This window comes from Haemorhous mexicanus, chromosome 1, assembly GCF_027477595.1.
Source record: "Haemorhous mexicanus isolate bHaeMex1 chromosome 1, bHaeMex1.pri, whole genome shotgun sequence".
NCBI classification, from domain to species: Eukaryota; Metazoa; Chordata; class Aves; order Passeriformes; family Fringillidae; genus Haemorhous; species Haemorhous mexicanus.
Window position 1 is genome coordinate 1,528,645 of NC_082341.1, and position 19,614 is coordinate 1,548,258.

The 19,614-nt window shown below is 46.7% G+C and overlaps 1 protein-coding gene across 3 annotated transcripts in view; it reads left to right on the top strand.

Moving 5' to 3' along the window:
* The first annotated feature begins 2,969 nt into the window (after positions 1-2,969).
* ALS2CL (ALS2 C-terminal like) overlaps positions 2,970-19,614 on the top strand; it is a 42,314-nt gene continuing 25,669 nt past the window's right edge. Inside the window, exons 1-10 of one of the 3 annotated variants that reach the window (XM_059838015.1) lie at positions 2,970-3,181; positions 10,488-10,605; positions 11,311-11,503; positions 12,471-12,536; positions 13,428-13,593; positions 14,115-14,243; positions 15,974-16,093; positions 17,478-17,554; positions 18,102-18,168; positions 18,642-18,838. In XM_059838015.1, coding sequence (XP_059693998.1) covers positions 3,038-3,181; positions 10,488-10,605; positions 11,311-11,503; positions 12,471-12,536; positions 13,428-13,593; positions 14,115-14,243; positions 15,974-16,093; positions 17,478-17,554; positions 18,102-18,168; positions 18,642-18,838 — 1,277 coding nt within the window. In that variant the 5' untranslated portion in view covers positions 2,970-3,037. Of the gene's footprint in view, positions 3,182-7,914; positions 8,356-10,487; positions 10,606-11,310; positions 11,504-12,470; positions 12,537-13,427; positions 13,594-14,114; positions 14,244-15,973; positions 16,094-17,477; positions 17,555-18,101; positions 18,169-18,641; positions 18,839-19,614 lie in introns of those variants that run through there. The other 2 variants (XM_059838006.1, XM_059838025.1) reach the window with 2 other exon arrangements.

The window sequence follows — 19,614 nt, forward strand, 5'->3', positions numbered from 1 at the left end:
CCCGCTTTTCTGGGAATTCCATCCCAAAATCCCACAAAACCTTCCCTGATTTTGGAATTTCCGGGATTTTGGGATTTCAGGCAGCACGAAAAGGGATCCAGGAATATCCCAACGTTTTTAGGGGATCCGAGAGAATTCCAGGCTCAAACCATTCCAATGGGAAGGGAAATTCCAGCGGCTCCAAGGTTTAATCCTGGATCGGCCTGGGAATATTCCAGAATTCGGAAATTTGGATTTGGGGGAATTTTCCCGGGGAAATCCTTGGGAATTCGGGAATTCGGGATGCGGGAAGAGCCACGCGGTGGCAGCAGCGAGACAGGCAATTCCCGCTCCCCGAATTTCCTCTGCAATTCCAAGCTGGAGCTCCAAGATTTTAAGGAATTCTTCCCCGAGCTGCTTTTCCAGCGAATTTTTATTTTTTGGGAATGAGGCTCCGGCATCCAAGATTTTCCTTGTTCCTCCCCGCTCTCTCCTCCTGTATATTCCCACATTTCCCGAATTTCTTGGTTTCCAAAAAAATCAGGATCAAACTCGGGGAGATCTCGAGGAATTCCTGGGATTTTTGGGTTTGGTTAAAAAATTCCCTCTGGAAGCAAAAGGGTTCAAATGTGGGGAAATCCCGAATTCCAGAGGCTTGGGAATGGAAATTCTGGGATCTGGTTCAGGGAATTTTCTGGGAATGCATCCCATGAGCTCAGAGAACTGGGAATTCTGGGATGGGAATTCTGGGATGGGAATTCTGGGTCATTCCCGGTGTCTCAGCCATGAGCTGGGAATTGCAACTTCCATCCTTTTATTCCCAGAGCTTTGGGAATGGAATTCTTTCCTTTTGGAAAATGCCATGGAAATCTGGGATCTGGTTCCAAGGATTTTCTGGGAATTCATTCCAGGTGCTGGAATATTAAATCTGGGAATTCTGGATGGGAATTCCAGGTCATTCCCAGTGGCTCAGCCATGAGTTGAGCTCCATCCTTTTATTCCCAGTGCTTTGGGAATGGAAATCTGGGATCTGGTTCAGGGAATTTTCTGGGAATGCATCCCATGGCCTTGGAATATCAACTGGGAATTCTGGGATGGGAATTCCAGCTCCTTCATTTTGTTCCCAGAGGTGTGGGAATGGAAATCCCAGGATGTGGATAAGAGGATTTTCTGGGAATCCATTCCAGGTGCTGGAATATCAAATCTGGGAATTCTGGGATGGGAATTCCTGCTCATTCCTGTCCATCAGTTGGGAATTCCTTTTATTCCCAGAGCTTTGGGGATCTGGAATTCTGGGAAACGCTGTGGAAATCTGGGATCTGGAGAAGAGGATTTGCTGGGAATCCATTCCAGGAGCTGGAAAAACATTGGGAATGCCAGGCCTGGCCAGTCTGTGGGGAGCTTGAATTCCCAAATCCACAACAAAGTGGAATCCTGGAATTTTTTCTTTTGGAAAACACCATGGAAATTTGGGATGTGGATAAAAGGATTTTCTGGGAATGCATTCCAGGTGCTGGAATATCAAATCTGGGAGTTCCAGGTTTTTTCTTTTATTCCCAGAGCTTTGGGAATGGAAACTCCAGGATCTGGTTCAGAGGAATTTCTGGGAATGCATCCCAGGGGCTCAGAGGATAAACTCTGGGAATTCCAGCTCATTCCTGTCCATCAGCTGGGAATTCCAACTTCCTTCCTCTTATTCCCAGAGCTTTGGGAATGGAAATTCTGGGAAATGCTGTGGAAATCTGGGATTTGGATGAGAGAATTTTCTGGGAATGCATCCCATGGGCTCGGAGTATAAACTCCAGGAATTCTGGGATGGGAATTCCGGGTCAATCCTGGTGTCTCATCCATCAGCTGGGAATTCCAGCTCCTTCCTTTTATTCCCAGAGCTTTGGGGATGGAATTCTGGGCAATGCTGTGGAAATCTGGGATCTGGATAGGAGAATTTTCTGGGAATCCATTCCAGGTGCTGGGAGTTTAAACTCTGGAAATTCTGGGATGGCAATTCCAGGTCATTCCTGTCCATCAGATGGGAATTCCAGCTCCTTCCTCTTACTCCCAGAGCTTTGGGGATGGAATTTGATTCTTTTGGAAGAGGTTCTGGAAATCCTGGCATGTGGTTTATGGGATTTTCTGGGAATGCATCCCATGGGCTTGGAATATCAACTGGGAATTCTGGGATGGCAATTCCAGGTCATTCCCATCCATCAGGCAGGAATTCCAACTTCCTTCCCTTTATTCCCAGAGGTTTTATTTTTAATTTTCTCACATTTTTATTTTCTATATTTATATTTCTTTTATTTGTTAAAACTAAGGAGTTTTTTTTCCTTGGATTTTAAATTTTTTTTAAAATTTATTTTACACTTTTTCTTACTTTTAATGATTCAATTTTAATTTTAATTTTTCCTCTATTTTTATTTTAATTTATCCTAAACTTTATTTTAATTTTTTATTTGTAATTTTTAAAATTTCAAATGTATTTTGTATTATTGTTATTTAATTTTCTTTTATTTATTCAATTTCTATTTTATGTTTTATTTATTTTTATTTAATCTTTCTATATTTTTGTCTTTATTTTCTATCAAACTTTATTTTTAAAATTTTTAATTCTTTAAATTAAATTTTATTTCTTTATTTAATTCTTGCTTTATTTTTAATTTAATTTCCCCTAATTTTATTTTAGCTCGTCGTTGACTTTCTTTCTACCAAATTATTTTAACTTTTATTTATTTTTATTCTAATTTTAACTTTTATTTCACTTTTCATTTGTTTTTAATTGATTTGATTCAATTTTTTATTTCAACAACGAGGCAAAGCACAAATTATTTTTATTCTTTTAATTAGATTTCATTTTATTTTTAATTTTAAACTTTCATTTTATTTTTATTAAATTTTATGTATTTTAGTTTATTTTTATTTCATTTATTTTATTATTTAAATTTAATAAATCCGGGAATTTGGGAATTATTCTGGAATCCGGTGCCGTTTCCCTTTAAATCCTCCCGAGCCCTTCCCGGCTCGGATTGCAGCCGATGGAATTTTCCAGCGCGAGGTTTCCATGGAGACCAGGAATGCTGTGGTGCACCTTGGGAGAAAAGAATTCCAAGGATTTCGCCTCCTTCCCTTTGGAATTGGGGCTGGAGAGGAGCCGGAGCCGGGAATTTTCCCCTTCCTGTTCCCATGGATCCGGATCCCGGCTGAGGTAAAAGGGAATTCTTGGCTCCCAGAGATGCCTCTGGAATCGTTCCCGTGGGATTCTGCGGGGTTCCAGTTGGGAATTGTGGGATTTGGGAATGGCTGTGCCCATGGGCTGGAGCGCTGGGAAGGGATCCGAAGGAGGATGGGGAGCTGGGAATTCTGGAAAATTCTGTTCCGTGGGAATTGGGCCTCGTTTCCTACAAATATTCCCAAATCCTGGACATGGGTGGAACATCAGAAATGGGATAAATATTCCCAAATCCCTGACAGGGATGGAACATTGGGAATGTGATAAGTATTCCTAAATCCTGAAGTTAAATGGAACATCAGGAATGGGTTGTTTATTCCCAAATCCCTCCTGGTCCTGATGGATCATGGGGATATAATGGTGAGATAAATATTCCCAAATCCCTGACAGGGATGGAACATTGGGAATGGGATAAATATTCCCAAATCCCTCCTGGTCCTGCTGGATCGTTGGGATATAATGGTGGGATAAATATTCCCCAAATCCCTAAACTGGATGGAACATCAGGAATGAGATATGATGGGGGGATAAATATTCCCAAATCCCTGCTGGTTCCTATGGAATGTTGGGAATGGGATGGGATGGTGGGATAGATATTCCCCAAATCCCTAAGTTCGAAGGAATGTTGGGAATGGGATAAATATTCCCAAATCCCTGCCAGTCCTGATGGAACATTGGAAATGGGATGGAACAGTGGGATAAATGTTCCCCAAATCCCTAAATTGGAAGGAATGTTGGGAACAGGATAAATATTTCAAAATCCCTGCAGTTTTAATGGAATGTTGGGAATGGGATGGAACAGTGGGATAAATGTTCCTGAATCCCTGCAATTCCTGATGGAACATCAGGATTGGGACACAATGGTGGGATAAATGTTCCCAAATTCCCTAAATGGGATGGAACATCAGGAATGGGATATGATGGTGGGATAAATATTCCCAAATTCCTGCCAGTCCCGATGGAATGTCGGGAATGGGATACAACGGGGGAATTCCCTGGGTTGAGGGGACCTGGTGTCTCCAGATCCTGCTGGAGCCCAAGGAATGTTCGGATGATGATCCCAGAAATGTTTTGGGATGTCCTGGGATGATCCTGGAGGATCCTGTTTTTTGTGGATCGTTACGGATGTCCCTCTCCTTTGGAGGTGGGGACAAGGCCAGGTTGTCCCCATGGAGCTGGGAAATGTTGGATACAGATGGAAGGGTTGGATAGGGATGGGAAAGTTTGGATGGGGATGGAAAGGTCACTCCAAGGCCACCAACGCGTGTGGCCACAGGGAAAAAGTCCTGGAATGTTTGGCATGGAAGGAACCTCCAAAAGTTCTCCAGAGAAAACAATTCCAAACCTTTGTCTCTCCTGCCTGACTCCGGGTGCTGATGAAGCCCAAGGAATGTTTGGATAACAATCCCAGAAACATTTTGGGATGTCCTGAGCAGGAGCTGGATGATCCCAGAGAATCCTGTTTTTTGTGGATCATCACGGATGTCCCTCACCTTTGGAGGTGGCTTCCAGCCCAGTGGGACAGGGTCTGGCTGTCCCCATGGAGCTGGGAAAGGTTGGAGACGGATGGGAAAGGTTGGGAAGGTTTGGATAGGTTGAAGGTAGAGGGGAAAAGTGGGAGATGGATGGGAAGGTTTGGAAGGGATGGATATGGGTGGAAAGGTTGGATATGGGTGGAAGGGTCACTCCAAGGCCACCAACTCGTGTGGCCACAGGAAAAAAGTCCTGGAATGTTTGGCATGGAAGGAAACGCTGAAGGTTCTCCACAGCAAACAATTCCAAGACTTCCTCTCTCCTGTCTCTCCTCCGTATCCAAAGGTTGGAGATGGATGGGAAGGGTTGGAGATGGATGGGAAGGGTTGGGAAAGGGTTGGAGGTGGATGGGAACATTGGAGGTGGATGGGAAGGCTGGAGATGGATGGGAAGGTTGGATGTGGATGGAAAGGTCATTCCAAGGCCACCAGCCCCTGAGGCCACAGGAAAAACCATCCCGGTGGTGACGGAGCTCAAGGAATGTTTGGACAACGCCCTTGGAGAAGCTGGAACGGGACGGATCCAGCCTGGAACTCTCCAGAGGAAGGGACAAACTCTTGATCCTGATCCAAGGGCTGAGAATTCCCTGGGAATAAAATATTCCTGGGACCTGTCAGTCGAGCCAGACCGGTTCTGGAACTCCTGGAGAAATTCCAGCGGCAGCAGGGTGGGGGAACTGCCCCGGGAATTCCCATGGAATTCTGGCCTCTCCCATCCCATCCCATCCCATCCCATCCCATCCCATCCCATCCCATCCCATCCCATCCCATCCCATCCCATCCCATCCCATCCCATCCCATCCCATCCCATCCCATCCCATTTTTTCCCCTAAATCCTCCTGCTTATCCCAACGGGATTTTCCTAAAAGGGAATTTTCTGGGATTAACCCTGGAATTCCATCCTGGTTTCCAACAGCTCTTCAAAGCAAACTCCCACTGCTGATCCCGGTTTTTTCTCGGGATTTGTTTTCCATTCCCTCCCTCATCCTTTAGGGAAAGGTTTGTGTTGTCGTGGTGAAAAAAGCGGGATTGGGTTTTGGGATCACATCTCCACATCCACACCCCGTTTCCCAGGAACATGAAAATCCTGGGATTCTGGACTTGCAAAGCAAAAATTTGGGAATTTTGGGGTTGGATTTAGGATTTTTAGGAGGAGGGGAAATGATTCCTGGGGCTGAGGTGTCTGGGATCTTCTTAAAAGGTTTTGGGAATTTTGGGGTTGGATTTGGGATTTTTATGAGGAGAAGAAAGAGTTAAAAGTGGCTGAGGTGCAGCAGAGAACTCTGGGATCTCCTGAGGGATGGATTTGGGAGTTTGGGGTTGGATTTGGGGTTTTTAGGAGGAGGGGAAAGAGTTAAAGGTGGCTGAGGTGTCTGGGATCTCCTGAGAGACGAATTTGGGAATTTTGGAGTCGGATTTAGGATTTTATGAGGAGGGGAAGGAATTAAAGATGGCTGAGGAGTATGGGATCTCCTGAAAAGGTTTTAGGAATTTTAGGGTTGGATTTAGGATTTTTTAGGAGGAAGGGAAAGTGTTAAAGGCGGCTGAGGTGCGCAGAGAACTTTGGGATCTCCTGAGGGATGGATTTGGGAATTTTGGAGTCGGATTTAGGATATTTTAGGAGGAAGGGAAATGGTTAAAGGTGGCTGAGCTGCACAGAGAACTCCGGGACTGCCTGACCCAGGGAATTGTGGGTTTGGGGTCGGTTTTAGGATTTTTTTAGGAGGAGAGGAAAGAGTTCCTGGGGTGGAAGGGTGTGGAATCTCCCGAGGGACGGATTTGGGAATTTTGGGGTTGGATTTAGGAGGACGGGGAAGAGTTAAAGGCTGAGGTGCAGCAGAGAACTCTGGGACCGCCTGACCGAGGGATTTGTGGGTTTGGGGTCGGTTTTGGGGTTTTCAGGAGGGGGGAAATGGTTAAAGGCAGCTGAGTTGTCAGATCTCCTGAGAGGATTTGGGAATTCTGGGGTTGGATTAAGGATTTTTAGGAGAAAGGGAAAGACTTAAAGGTTGAAGTGCAGCAGAGATCCCTGGGAGCTGAGAGAAGGATTTGAGTTTGGGGTTGGTTTTAAGGTTTTTTAGGAGGAGGGGAAATGGTCCCTGGGGCTGAACTGTCTGGGATCTCCCGAAAAGTTTTTAGGACTTTTGGGGCGGGATTTAGGATTTTAAGGAGGAGGGGAAATGGTTAAAGGTGGTTGAGGTGTCTGGGATCTCCCGACGGATGGATTTGGGAATTTTGGGGTTGGATTTAGGGTTTTTAGGAGGAGGAGAAAGAATTAAAGGTGGCTGAGATGTCTGGGGTCTCCTTAAAATGTTTTAGAACTTTTGGAGTCGGATTTAGGATTTTTAGGAGGAGGGGAAAGGGTTAAAGGTGGCTGATGTGCACAGAGAATTCCGGAACTCCCTGAGGGATGGATTTGGGATTTTTAGGGTTGGATTTAGGGCTTTTTAGGAGGAAGGGAAAGAGTTAAAGGTGGCTGAGCTGGAGCAGAGAACTCTGGGATGTCCTGAGGGATGGAATTGTGGGTTTGGGGTCGGATTTAGGGTTTTTAGGAGGAGGGGAGAGAGTTAAAGTTGGCTGAGGTGCCTGGGATGGATTTGGGATTTTTAGGGTTAGATTTAGAATTTTTAAGGAGGAAGGGAAAGAGTTAAAGGCTGAGCGGGAGCAGAGAACTCCGGAATCTCCTGACGATGGATTTGGGAATTTTAGGGCTGGATTTAGGATTTTTAGGAGGAGGGGAGAGAGTTAAAAGTGGCTGAGCTGCACAGAGAACTCTGGGAGCTCCTGACCGATGGATTTGGGAATTTTGGGGGTTTTGGGGGGGGGGTTTAAGGAGGAAGGGAAATGGTTAAAGGTGGCTGAGATACCTGGGGTCTCCTCATCGATGGATTTGGGAATTTTAGGGTTGGATTTAGGATTTTTAGGAGGAAGGGAAAGAGTTAAAGGTTGGGGTGCAGCAGCAGAGATCTCTGGGAGCTCCTGACCGAGAGATTCGGGAAGTTTGGGATTTTTTTGGGTTTTAATGCGGAAGGGAAGCGGCTCGCGGCGCATCCCGCGCCGCCTGTGAATGGCAGGGAAAATCTCCTTTCCCAAGGAATTCCTGGAATTCCTAGCAAATGGGAGCGAGCCTGGAAGGAGGAGGAAAAAAATCCCAATTTTTTTTTTTTTTTTTTTTTTTTTTTTTTTTTTTTTTTTTGGGGGCGAACAGAGCGAGGCTGAGAAACGAAACTTGCCCCAAACCCCTCCTGACCTTTTTCCCTTTCGCTTCTCGAAATTTCAACTTCCCGAAAGTTCAACTTCCCCGAAATCCGGGATGACAAAATCCGGGATGACAAAATCCGGCTTGACAAAATCCGGGATTATTTAAATAATAATTAAAAAAAAAAAAAAAACCAAAGCGGGGAGGAAAAGGAGGAGCAGGAACTTTGGGGAGTCAAGATTTGGGGTTTTGTAATCCCGGCTGCCGTGGGTGGTGGGGATTTGGGGCTCTGCCTCCAAATGTGGGAGGGAAAGATGGGAGGGAAAAATTCCAGCCTCGGGAACACCGAGAATTCCCGGATTTCTGCGCCTCCCGGAGATTTCTCCAGCCGGGAATTCTCCTGCGCTGCCTCATTCCAGGTGGGTCGCTCCAGGATCCAGCACATTTTGGGATTGCCTGCCCGGTTTTCGGATCGGTTCGCTTTAGTCCGGAGGAAATTTGGGAATGTTTTTCCCAGGTAGAACCGCGATCAAATTCCAAATTCCGGAGCGGATTTTCCCCCCAAACCCCGCTTTTCCCTAAGGAATTTCAGTTATTTTTTAAGGAATTTCACTCCCTGCGAAAATGAGACCCCGGTCTAAACCCGGTCCTAAACTCCCACCGCGGCTTTTCTAGGCGGGACTCCCCGATCCTGCTCCTGCAGGGAGGGATTTTCCAGCCTCGCCTGGAATTCCAGGGCGGATGAAACAAAGCTGCAGAAGCCGCGGCGGTGCCAAGAGATCAAGAGTTAAAGCCGGGTTGATAAGCTCGGTTTAGCAGGTTTCTGTCCGGGAGGAGGTGATCCCAAAAAAACCCTTCCAAGAGCTCCGCAATTCCATGGAAAGTCGGGATCCAAGGCTCGGTTTTTAGGGAAAAGCGGCGCTTTGGAAGCTTTTAAGAAATAATAAAGAATTAAAGGCAGAGGAGGGGCTGGGTTTAAACTTTGGTTTGTTTTGGGGCTGGGTTTAGTCTGTGGTTTAAACTTTGGTTTCATTTGGGGCTGGGTTTAAACGGTGGTTTCATTTGGGGCTGGGTTTAGTCTGTGGTTTAAACTTGGGCTTAATTTGGAGCATGTTTTAAACTTGGGTTTAATTTGGAGCTGGGTTTAAACTGGGTTTAAATTGGGTTTATGTAGGCCTGGCCTAAAGCTGAGGCTGTTTAGGGAAAACCCCTTTGGAATGTGCAGCTGCTCCCTGGAGTGGCTTCAATCCCTAAGAGCAGGAAAATGGGAATTTTTGGGAATGTGGGTGGGATTATCCCAAAAATCCAGCCTTGAGTGTGTTTGGGAGGTCAAAAAATCCGGGAATTCCAAAGAAATTCGGGAATAACAGGGAGGACCAGGGACTAAAGTTGGGAATGTGCAGATTCCTTATTCCAGAGCTGGGTTTTTGGGAATAGGAGCAAAATAAACCTCGGGAAGCCTCATGGGTTGAGGTTTGGTTGCTAAAACCAGCTCTAGTTAATCCCAGCCTAGCTGAGCCACAGGCCTGACCTGTTTGGGAATGTTGACATTCCAAAGGTGCTGGAAAAGGCCTCATGCAAAGCACCTGGAATTCCCTTGGGAAAGGCTTTGGGCAGGAAAGCGCCCGGGGAATTTCTCAGGGAATTGTGGGAAATTCCTCCAGGAATTCAAGGAATTCCTTCTGGGAACTGGGGGAATTTTCTGCAGGAATTGGGAAAATTTTCTGTGGGAATTGGGGGAATTTCCTCTGGGAATTGTAGGAACTTTCTCCCGGAACTGGGGGACTTTTCCTTGGGAAAAGAAAAATAATCCTGGCGGATTCCATTAACTCCTGAAGGAATTAATTCCAAATATTTTGTGGCCCTGGGATCATTGGGAATTTGGGAAAAGAGGGACAAGAATGGGAATGAGATGGGTGGGAAGGGATTTCTCCTTCATCCCGTGGATTTCTGGGATTTTCCCCTCTGGAATGCATCAGGATAACCCCAAGGAATTCATTCCAGGCTTTCCAGCCCTGAGATCATTGGGAATTTGGGAATGGGTGGGATGGGAATGAGATTTCTCCTTCATCCCTTGGATTTCCAGGATTTACTCCTGGGAAAAGCCCTCTGGAATTCATCGGGATGAACACAAGGAATTCCAGGCTTTTCCTGATCATCAGGAATTTCAGAAAAGAGGGCCGGGAATGAGCAGGACAGGAATGAGAGTGGTGGGAAGAGAGTTCTCTTTCATCCTTGGGATTTCTGGGATTTTCTCCTGGAAGAACCCCTCTGGAATGGGAAAATCCCCATCAGGATTAACACAAGGAATTAATTCCAGGCTTTTCCAGCTCTGAGTTCACCAGGAATTTGGGAAAATTCAGGAAAACTGGGCTGGGTTGTCTCCACTTGAGCCGTTCCTCTTCCAACTTTTCTTGAGGATTTTTGGGATCGACCCCACCCAGGAATGGGGCCAAGGGCAGGGAAGCTTTGCTGGAAATCCAAGGAAAAACCTTGGAGATGGGATCTGATGGATTATCCAGGGATTTGATTCATTCCCTCTGTTTTCCAGGCCATGTCCACAGCTGGAATTTCGGGAATTTTGGGATCATTGCTCCAGCTGGAGGAAACCTTCTCCTCCTGCCTGGCCCGGATCGACGCCCTCATCCTCAAACCTCTGCTCCAGGCAGGTAAATTCTGGGAATTTTTCTCTGGAATTCCCACATGGAATCGATCTGGGAAGGGATTTTGGGCTGGAATTCCTGCTGGGAAGAGGAAATGTTTTGTGGGAATGTTTTAATTAAAATTGGGAATGGGGAACGAGGCCAGGGTAGTTTGTTGGGATCAATCCGTGTTTTCACTGGGATCAGGATTCCTGATCCAGGGAAATTCCAAATCCAGGGAAATTCCTGGACCTGATTTTCCTGGCTGGGGTTTTTCCAGCAGTTCTTTTTGGGATGACTCCAAGGAAACTGGGAATGGTTCCTTGGGAAAAGGGTGGGAATTTTTCCTCCAGGGCAGCGGGATGAGGGTCCAGAGAGTTTGGGATACAGTTTGTCCCATTCCAGCAAAAAACACCTGCATGGCCTCCAAAAATTCCTGGAATTTCCCCTTTTTTCCCCCATTCTTCCAATTTTTTTCCACCTCTATATTCCCAAATTATTTAATCCATTCCTTCCAGCCAGAACAGCTCTGAAAATTCCTGGAATTTCCCCTGTTTTTTCCATTTTTCCCATTGTTTTCCTCTCTATTTTCCCAAATTATTCAATTCATTCCTCACAACCAAAACAACTCTGAAAATTCCTGGGATTTCCCATTTCCCAGAATTTCTCGACTACAAAATCCCTTTGGAATTCCACCTTTCCCACAGGATTTTCCCAATTTTTCCCTCCCAGAGCCGCAGGATCCGAAGGAAAAGGAGAACTTCCAGCTCTTGGTGCTCCTCAATGGTCGCTTCCAAACCCTCTGGAATTTCACGGAGGAGAATTCCCGGACCCTGAGGGGGAAATCCCAGTTGGAAAATTCCGGTTGTATCCAGGATTTTTACATCCTCTGGAAAGGAGAAGTTTTCCTCAGCCTCTACATCCAGTGAGCGCCGGAATATTTGGGAAAACTATTTGGGAAAATATTGGGATCGGGTTGATCCCATTGGGAATATTGGGAAAAATCGGGATGGGAGCTCACAGAGGGAAAACATCCTTGGAAAATGGGTTGGGTGTGATTTTTCCAGGATTTTGTGGTTTTGGGTTGAGATTCGAGATCCCAGCGGGAATGAAATTTTATGGAGAACTGAAATTCCAGAAAAATCTTAAATTCTGGATTTTTGCTTCTCCATGGAATCGGCCAAAGCTTTCCTGGTTTGGGATTTCCCAGTTGGGATTTCCCAGTTGGGATTTCCCACTTTGGGATTTCCCAGTTGGGATTTTCCAGGTGGATGAGGTTTTGGATGATCCAAAAGAATTTTCCTGAGATTTTATTCCTGTTTTTTTTTTTTTTTTGGAATTAAACCCAGGTTAAATGCCGGGGAAATGTGGGATTTACAGGGAAAATGTGGGATTTGCTGGGAATTTTTGGGACAGAAAATGCAGATCTTGGAAGAAAATCTTGGGAAATATGAGATGGAAAAAGAAAATTCCAAGTTTTACTTGGAAAAATAAAGCTCCAAGCTGGAGTGTGACAACTCCATTATTTCCATCCCAGAATTCCCAAATTTTCCCAGTTCCGATGGGAATCCTGTGGTGAAGAGTCTGTGAATGAACAGCTCGGAGCAGAAAATTCCTTTATGGAATTTCATTCCATAAAATCTGATGGAAACAGATTCCAGGATTATCAGCACTTTTGCCTTATCCAAGTCTGCCAAAAAATCCTGGAATTAAGATTGGGAAAAAAATTCCATGATCCGATCCAACCTTTGATCTCCATCAATCCATCAAACATCTGTGCCTGCAGTTTTCCAGAGGTGCATTTATGGGATTAAGGGAACTTCCCAAAAATTTGGGATCCATAAATTCATCCCGAGTTTCCCTCTCAAACTCCTCCTTGGAATTTTTTCCAGGTATTTCGTCACCTTCGCCAACTTTGTCGTGGTCCAGGGCTTTGAGCAGGCTGCCAGGAGCAAGAGGTCAGTGGGTGGAAAATCCTTGGGAATTTTGGGAATCCTTGGGATCCGGGGACACCAAAGAATCCCAGAATTCCAGAATGGTTTGGAAAATTCCCAAAAAAATCCTCTCATCCCATCCTGGGCCAACTCCCTCTATCCCAGGTCGCCCCAAGCCCTTTCCAACCTTGGACAATTCCAGGATTGGATTTTCCTCTTCCCAACCACCCCCAGCTCCTTCTGGAGTTGGAAACTTGGGATTTGGGGATTTAGGGAAAAGATGGAATTGGAGAGAGGAATCTGGCTGGGATATTCCCACTAATCCCAGATTTTCCTGGAAGCAGGGAGTGAAAACATGGATTGCTAAGGAGCACATTCCCAAATTTTCCATGGCTCCTGCTATCCCAGGTTGCTCCAAACCCTGTCCTATTCCAGGACTGGATTTTCCTCTTCCTAACCACTCCCAGCTCCTTCTGGAATTGGAAACTTGGAATATGGGGATTTAGGGAAGGGGTGGGAATCTAGCAGGAAATTCCCACTAATCCCAGATTTTTCTGGAAGCAGGGAGTGAAAACATGGATTTCTAAGGAGCACATTCCCAATTTTTCCACGGCTCCTGTTATCCGTGGGTGGATTCCCTCTTTCCCAATTCCCTCTTTCCAACCACCCCCAGCTCCTTTCAGAGTTGGAAATTTAGGATTTGAGGATTTAGGGAAGGGGTGGGAATCTGGCTAGGAATTCCCACTAATCCCAGCTTTTTATGGAAGCAGCAACTGCAAACAGGAATTTCTAAGGAGCACATCCCTGGATTTTTCACGGCTCTCTTCATCCTCACCATGCAGAAAGTTTGGAGGACAGAAGAGCGGGAATTCTGGGATAATTAACAACCCTTTCTCATCATTCCCAATTTTCCAGTGAGGCCTGGAAGCTGCACAAGGTGGTGCTGAAGGAATTCCTGCGGGATTTCACCTCGGAGAGCTCCCTGGGCCTGGCCCTGCACTTGGCACTCCACAAACCCTTCCGGGAGCACATCCAGAGCTACCTGCAGCTCCTCTCGCAGCTCCAGGAGCAGCTCCAGGAGGTGGGAATTCCCTGGAATGCTCGGTGGATCTTCTTGATGGGTTTTGTGGGAAGAAATATTCCCTAAAATTCAATCTGGATCTTCTCTGCTAAATATTCCTCAAATTCTAACCTGGAACTTGTTTAGTCCAGGATGGACACATTGCTGAATATTCCCAAAAATCCAACCTGGAACTCCTTTCCTAAATATTCCCTAAAATCCAGCCTGGACCTTTTTTGATCCAGGATGGAGACGTTGCTTAATATTCCCTAAAATCCAGCCTGGACATTGATAAATATTCCCTAAATTCCAATCTGGAACTTCTTTGCCAAATATTCCCTAAAATCCAGCCTGGACCTCCCTCATTCCAGGAGGGACAGGATGCTGAATATTCCTGAATATCCTACCTGGACATTGCTAAATATAAAATACACAAATATTTAAATGTAATGTTTAAATGGACAAATGTTCCCTCAAATCCAGCCTGGACCTCCCTTGACCCAAATTTGCAGCATTCCTGGAGTTTTCCTGTCCTTTCCCAGGGGTCAGAGCGGGATGTGGTGGCCACTGTGGTGCAGGAATTTGGGAAGCTGGAATCCTTCATTGGCCAGGTCCTGGATGAAGCTGGCTTCACCAAGGAGCTCTGGAAATCCCTGGGCTACAAATTCACCGTGAGTCCCGAGGGAATGGAACAGGGATTGGGAATTCGGTGTGCATTGGGAATTCGATAAGGGTGAGGAGTTTGGTATGGATCGGGAATTTGAAGTAGACTGGAAATTTCATAAGGATGAGGAATTCGGTATGAACTGGGAATTTGATAAGGATCAGGAATTTGAAGTGGATTCAGAATTTGTTAAGGATGAGAAATTTCATGTTTGGGAATTTGGTATGGATCAGGAAGTGGATGGGGAATTTGATAAGGATGAGGAGTTGGAAGTGGATGAGGAATTTGATGAGGATGAGGAGTTGGAAGTGGATGAGGAATTTGATAAGGATGAGGAGTTGGAAGTGGATGAGGAATTTGATAAGGATGAGGAGTTGGAAGTGGATGGGAAAACTGATAAGGATGAGGAGTTGGAAGTGGATGAGGAATTTGATAAGGATGAAGAATTTGATATGGATTGGGAATTTGATAAGGATGAAGAATTCAGAGTGGATTGGGAATTTAATATGGATCAGCAATTCGGTATGGATCTCAAAATTGATAAGGATGAGGAATTTGGTATGGATCGGGAATTTAATATGGATTGGGAATTTGAGGCTGGAATTCAACAGAGCAGAGTGGGGTGGAAGAGCTGGAGGAACTCCCTGCGGGTTTCCAAGCCAAGTTTGTGTCCCAAGCGTGTCACTGTCACTGGAACCCCGAGCCAGAGGGAATTTGATGTGGATTGGGAATTTGATATGTATCGGGAATTTGATATGGATCAGGAGTTTGATTTTGATTGGGAATTTGACATTGATGTGATGTGGATTTGATATGGATCAAGGAATTGAGGATTGAAGTTGACAGAGCAGAGCTGGGTGGAAGAGTTGGGGAAACTCCCGGGGGGTTTTAATGTTGAGTTTTTTGTCCAGTGCTGTCACTGTCCCTGGAACCCTGAGTCAGAGGGAATTTGGTATGGATTGGGAATTTGATATGGATTGGGAATTTGAGGCTAGAATTCAATAGAGCAGAGCTGGGTGGAAGAATTGGGGAAACTCCTGGGGGCTTTTAATGTTGAGTTTTGTGTTCCAAGTGTGTCACTGTCACTGGAACCCTGAGTCAGAGGGAATTTGATGTGGATCAGGAATTTGATATGGATTGGGAGTTTGATTTTGATTGGGAATTTTATATGGATGTGATATGGATTTGATATGGATCAAGGAACTGAGGATTGAAGTTGACAGAGCAGAGCTGGGTGGAAGAGCTGGAGAAACTCCCAGGGGGTTTTAATGTTGAGTCTTGTGTCCAGTGGTGTCACTGTCCCTGGAACCCTGAGTCAGAGGGAATTTGGTACGGATTGGGAATTTGATATGGATCGGCAGTTTGATTTTGATTGGGAATTTGATATGGATTAAGGATTTGAGGATTGAAGTTGATGTAGCAGAGCTGGATGGAAGAATTGGAGAAACTCCTTGGGGATTTTAATGTTGAGTTTTGTGTCCAGTGGTGTCCCTGAAACCCTGAGTCAGAGGGAATTTGATATGGATCAGGAATTTCATATGGATCAGGAATTTGAGGCTGGAATTCAACAGAGCAGAGTTGGGTGGAAGAGCTGGAGAAACTCCCTGGGGTTTCAAAGCTGAGTTTGTGTCCCGTGTGGGTCGCTGTCACTGGAACCCTGCGCCAGCTGATCCTTGCAGGAATTCCTGCCTGGAATTCCATGTCCTCTCCCAATCCTGGTTTTCCCTGCTGCTCCAGGACGTGCTGTGTGTCCCGGAGAGGAGGCTCCTGGAGGACAGCAGGAACCTTCCCATTGCGTCCGGCACCGCCCGCTCCGAGCGGCTCCTGCTCTTCGACGACGTCCTGGTGCTCATCCAGGTGAGTCTGGGATCCTCCGGAGGGACTGGGAAGGGAGCACGGATAAATGGACCTAAAATTCCAGTGGAATGGCAGAAATGACAGGAATAGGAATGGTGGTAAAATTCCATAGGAATGGTGGTAAAATTCCAGTTTTTTGATGTTGAACTCACAGCAGAGTTTGGCTGTCAGGAAAAGTTGGGAAAACATTGCCTCAGATCCATCTGCGTGTGGTTGGCTCTGGAAAATAAAGGAAATCTGGGAAGGAGTAGAGGAGATCCATAGAGCATTTTCCCAGGAAATGTGGATTATCCACCATCACAGGCACCTTTTGAGTGGTCCACACCCTTTTCCACAGGGAATTTTGGCCCTTGGTTATCCTGAGGGATTTGATGGATGTAGGATGACATTCCATGAGCTCCCACACATTGGGATAAACAGGATTTTCCATGTTGGTGCCACGGCTGCAGATGTTAGAAGTGGTTTTGGGGCTATTTTGGGAATTTTAGGGTGTGGGGATGTGTTCCCATGAGGGGATTCCAGCTTGGATCGTGCCTGTGGCTGGGATGGGAACATGGGATCAGCAAATCCATGGAATTATCTCCATGTTCAATCCATGATTTCCATCTGTGTCTCACCTTCTGCCGCCGAGCTTTGTGGAGGTTTGGGAATTCCAACTGAGTTGGGATTGACCTGGTTGGGAGTTTTGATGTCCCTTCCTTTTCTGTTCTCCCAAATCTGGGAAAACACTGTGGAATTCCTTGGAAAATTCCATCCCGCCAGGCAGCAGCTCTGTGTGAACACCTGGATGTGAGGCAGGGAAAGGAGATGAGAAATTAAAATTTTCCTTTTCTTCCAATCGTCAGAGTTGGTTTTGTTTGGGTGCTGCTGATCCCAAAAGTGGCTCCTTAAATTTGGGATTTCTGGGATATTTTTGGCGGTGCCACCTGGAGTCCAAATCCTAAATAAATCCCAGAATGGATTGGATGGAGAGGGAGCTTAAAGATGATCCATTCCCACCCCATTACTTGGTTCCCACCATCCCAGGTTGCTTCAAGCCCTGTCCAGCCTTTCCCTGGATACTTCCAGGGATGGGCAACCACGAATCTCTGGGAATATTGGCTGGGAAGGTTGCCATGTGATAGGGGAGTAATTCCTGTGGAGATCAGGGTCGTGTGGGAATGTTTTACTCCTGGATGTGGCCATGGACTTTTGGAAGAGCTTTAGGAGTGTTCAAACGAGAATTTCCCTCCTTTTCTGGGGGCTTTTCCATCTCCAGGGTCTCTCCTCCCAGTGTGGGATGGATGGACCAAAAAAGGTGGGAATTTGTGCTGCCACTCCAGCTCTGCCATTCCATGGATGTTTCCAGCAATATCAGGACAATCTTTTCCAATTTTTTTTCCAGGGAAACAGCTTCCAAAGTTTTGATCTGAAGCTGGTATGGGTGGATGAAAACTGCGGAGAGAAATCGGCTCCAGGACTGTGAGTGAGAAATTCCCACTGGGAGTTAAAAAAAGGAATAAAACTGTTCAGGTCGATGGGAAAATGATCCAAAGCTTCGTCCCATCTCCTTTCTGAGCCGTGGGATTGGGATATGGACAATGGGATCTCACCAGCTTGGAATTTGCTGCCTGATTGAAATCCCAGAATTTTTGAGGTTGGAAAAGGCCTCTGGGATCATTGAATCCAACCTGTGTCCCATCCCCATCTTGTTCCCAGCCCAGAATGCCTTGGACACCTCCAGGGATGGGCACTCCAAACCTCCCTGGGCAATTCCAATGCCTGATCGCATTTTCCATGAAAAAATTCCTGCTGATGTCCGACCTGACCTTCCCCCGGCACAACCTGAGGCCATTCCCTCTCATCCCATTCGTTGCCAATGAATCCCAAAATTATTTAATCCAGCCCTGGAGAACTTGAGATCTCTCCAGAAAAACCACCTGGGAAAGCGCCAGGATCTCCAGGAGGGGAATGGGAAGAGCTGATGGATTGGGAATTGTGTTTTCCATCCTTTTTTTCCCCCTCCCAGGCACAGCCTACGCATCACAACCCCGGAAGAGACGTTCGTCCTCTCCACCAAGGACCCTCAGACCAAGGTCAGGCTTTGGGATATTCCCATCTCTTTATTCCCATCCCATTATTTAAAACGGGATAATCATTCTGGTGAGGGTGGGTTGGGATTTTTGGCTCCTTTTCCAAAAAAATCCTGGATTAGATGGCCAAAGGTGGCTCAGAGTTGATGGCTGGTGAGGAATGCTGTTGGGACCCCATGGGTTTCTTGCTGCTTTTCCTGAAGAACAGGCCTATCCCACAGGAAAATCAACTTGAAATTTGTATTTCTTTTGTTTTTCATATCCAAGTGGAAGTTTTCCCTGTTTTTTAACATCCAAGTGGAAATTCCTCCCTCACAGCTCTTGTGCCTTGCTGCAGTATCCACCTTCCACGAACCCCTGTGGAAGCTGCAGAAGGGCTTTGATGGGAACCCACAAGTTCCTCGCCGCTTTCCCGGAGTTGTCTCCGGTTGCTTTTCCCGGGATCCGTGCTCACTCCGTGTTTTCCGTGCCCGCAGGCCGTGTGGCGGTGGAAGCTGGAGCAGGCCGTGCGCCAGGCGCTGAACGGGAAGCGGGATTTCCCTCTCTGGGGCAGCAGCGGGGAAGGCAGCCAGGCCCCGTCCCGCCGCTTCTTCACCTACGTCTTCCGCATGGAGGGACGGCTCCGCGGGGCCACCTACGAGGGAGAGTGGCTCTGGGGGAAGCCCCATGGCAAGTAAGGAACCCTCTGGACCCCTTTTCCAAGGGGGAATAGGGTTGGGAGTGGTGGTTTGGCATTTCCATGGAGGTTGGGAAAGATGTCCAAGGTCAACCCAAACATCTCCAGGTCACTCATGAAGGGGCTGCTCCGTTCCTGGGCAGGCTCAGGGTGGCCACCCACGAGGGAGAGTGGCTCTGGGGGAAGCCCCATGGCAAGTAAGGAACCCTCTGGGCCCCTCTTCCAAGCGGGAATAGGGTTGGGAGTGGTGGTTTGGCATTTCTGTGAAGGTTGGGAAAGATCTCCAAGGTCAACCCAAATTTCTCCAGGTCACTCATGGAGGGGCTGCTCCTTTCCTGGGCAGGCTCAGAGTGGCCGCCTATGAGGGACAGTGGCTCTGGGGGAAGCCCCATGGCAAGTAAGGAACCTTTTAGGCCTCTTTTCCAAGTGGGAATAAGGTTGGAAGTGCTGGTGTGGAGTTTCCACGAAGGTTGGGAAAGATCTCCAAGGTCAACCCAAATTTCTCCAGGTCAATCATGGAGGGGCTGCTCCTTTTTGAGCAGGCTCAGGGGCCCCACCTATGAGGGCGAGTGGCACTAGGAAGGAACCTTTCAGGACTCTTTTTCAAGTGGGAATAAGGTTGGAAGTGCTTGGAGTTTCCATGAGGGTTGGGAAAGATCTCCAAGGTCAACCAAACATCTCCAGGTCACTTGTGAAGGGGCTGCTCCTTTTTGGGCAGGCTCAGAGCAACCACCTGTGAGAGCGAGTGGCTCTGGGGGAAGCCCCATGGCAAG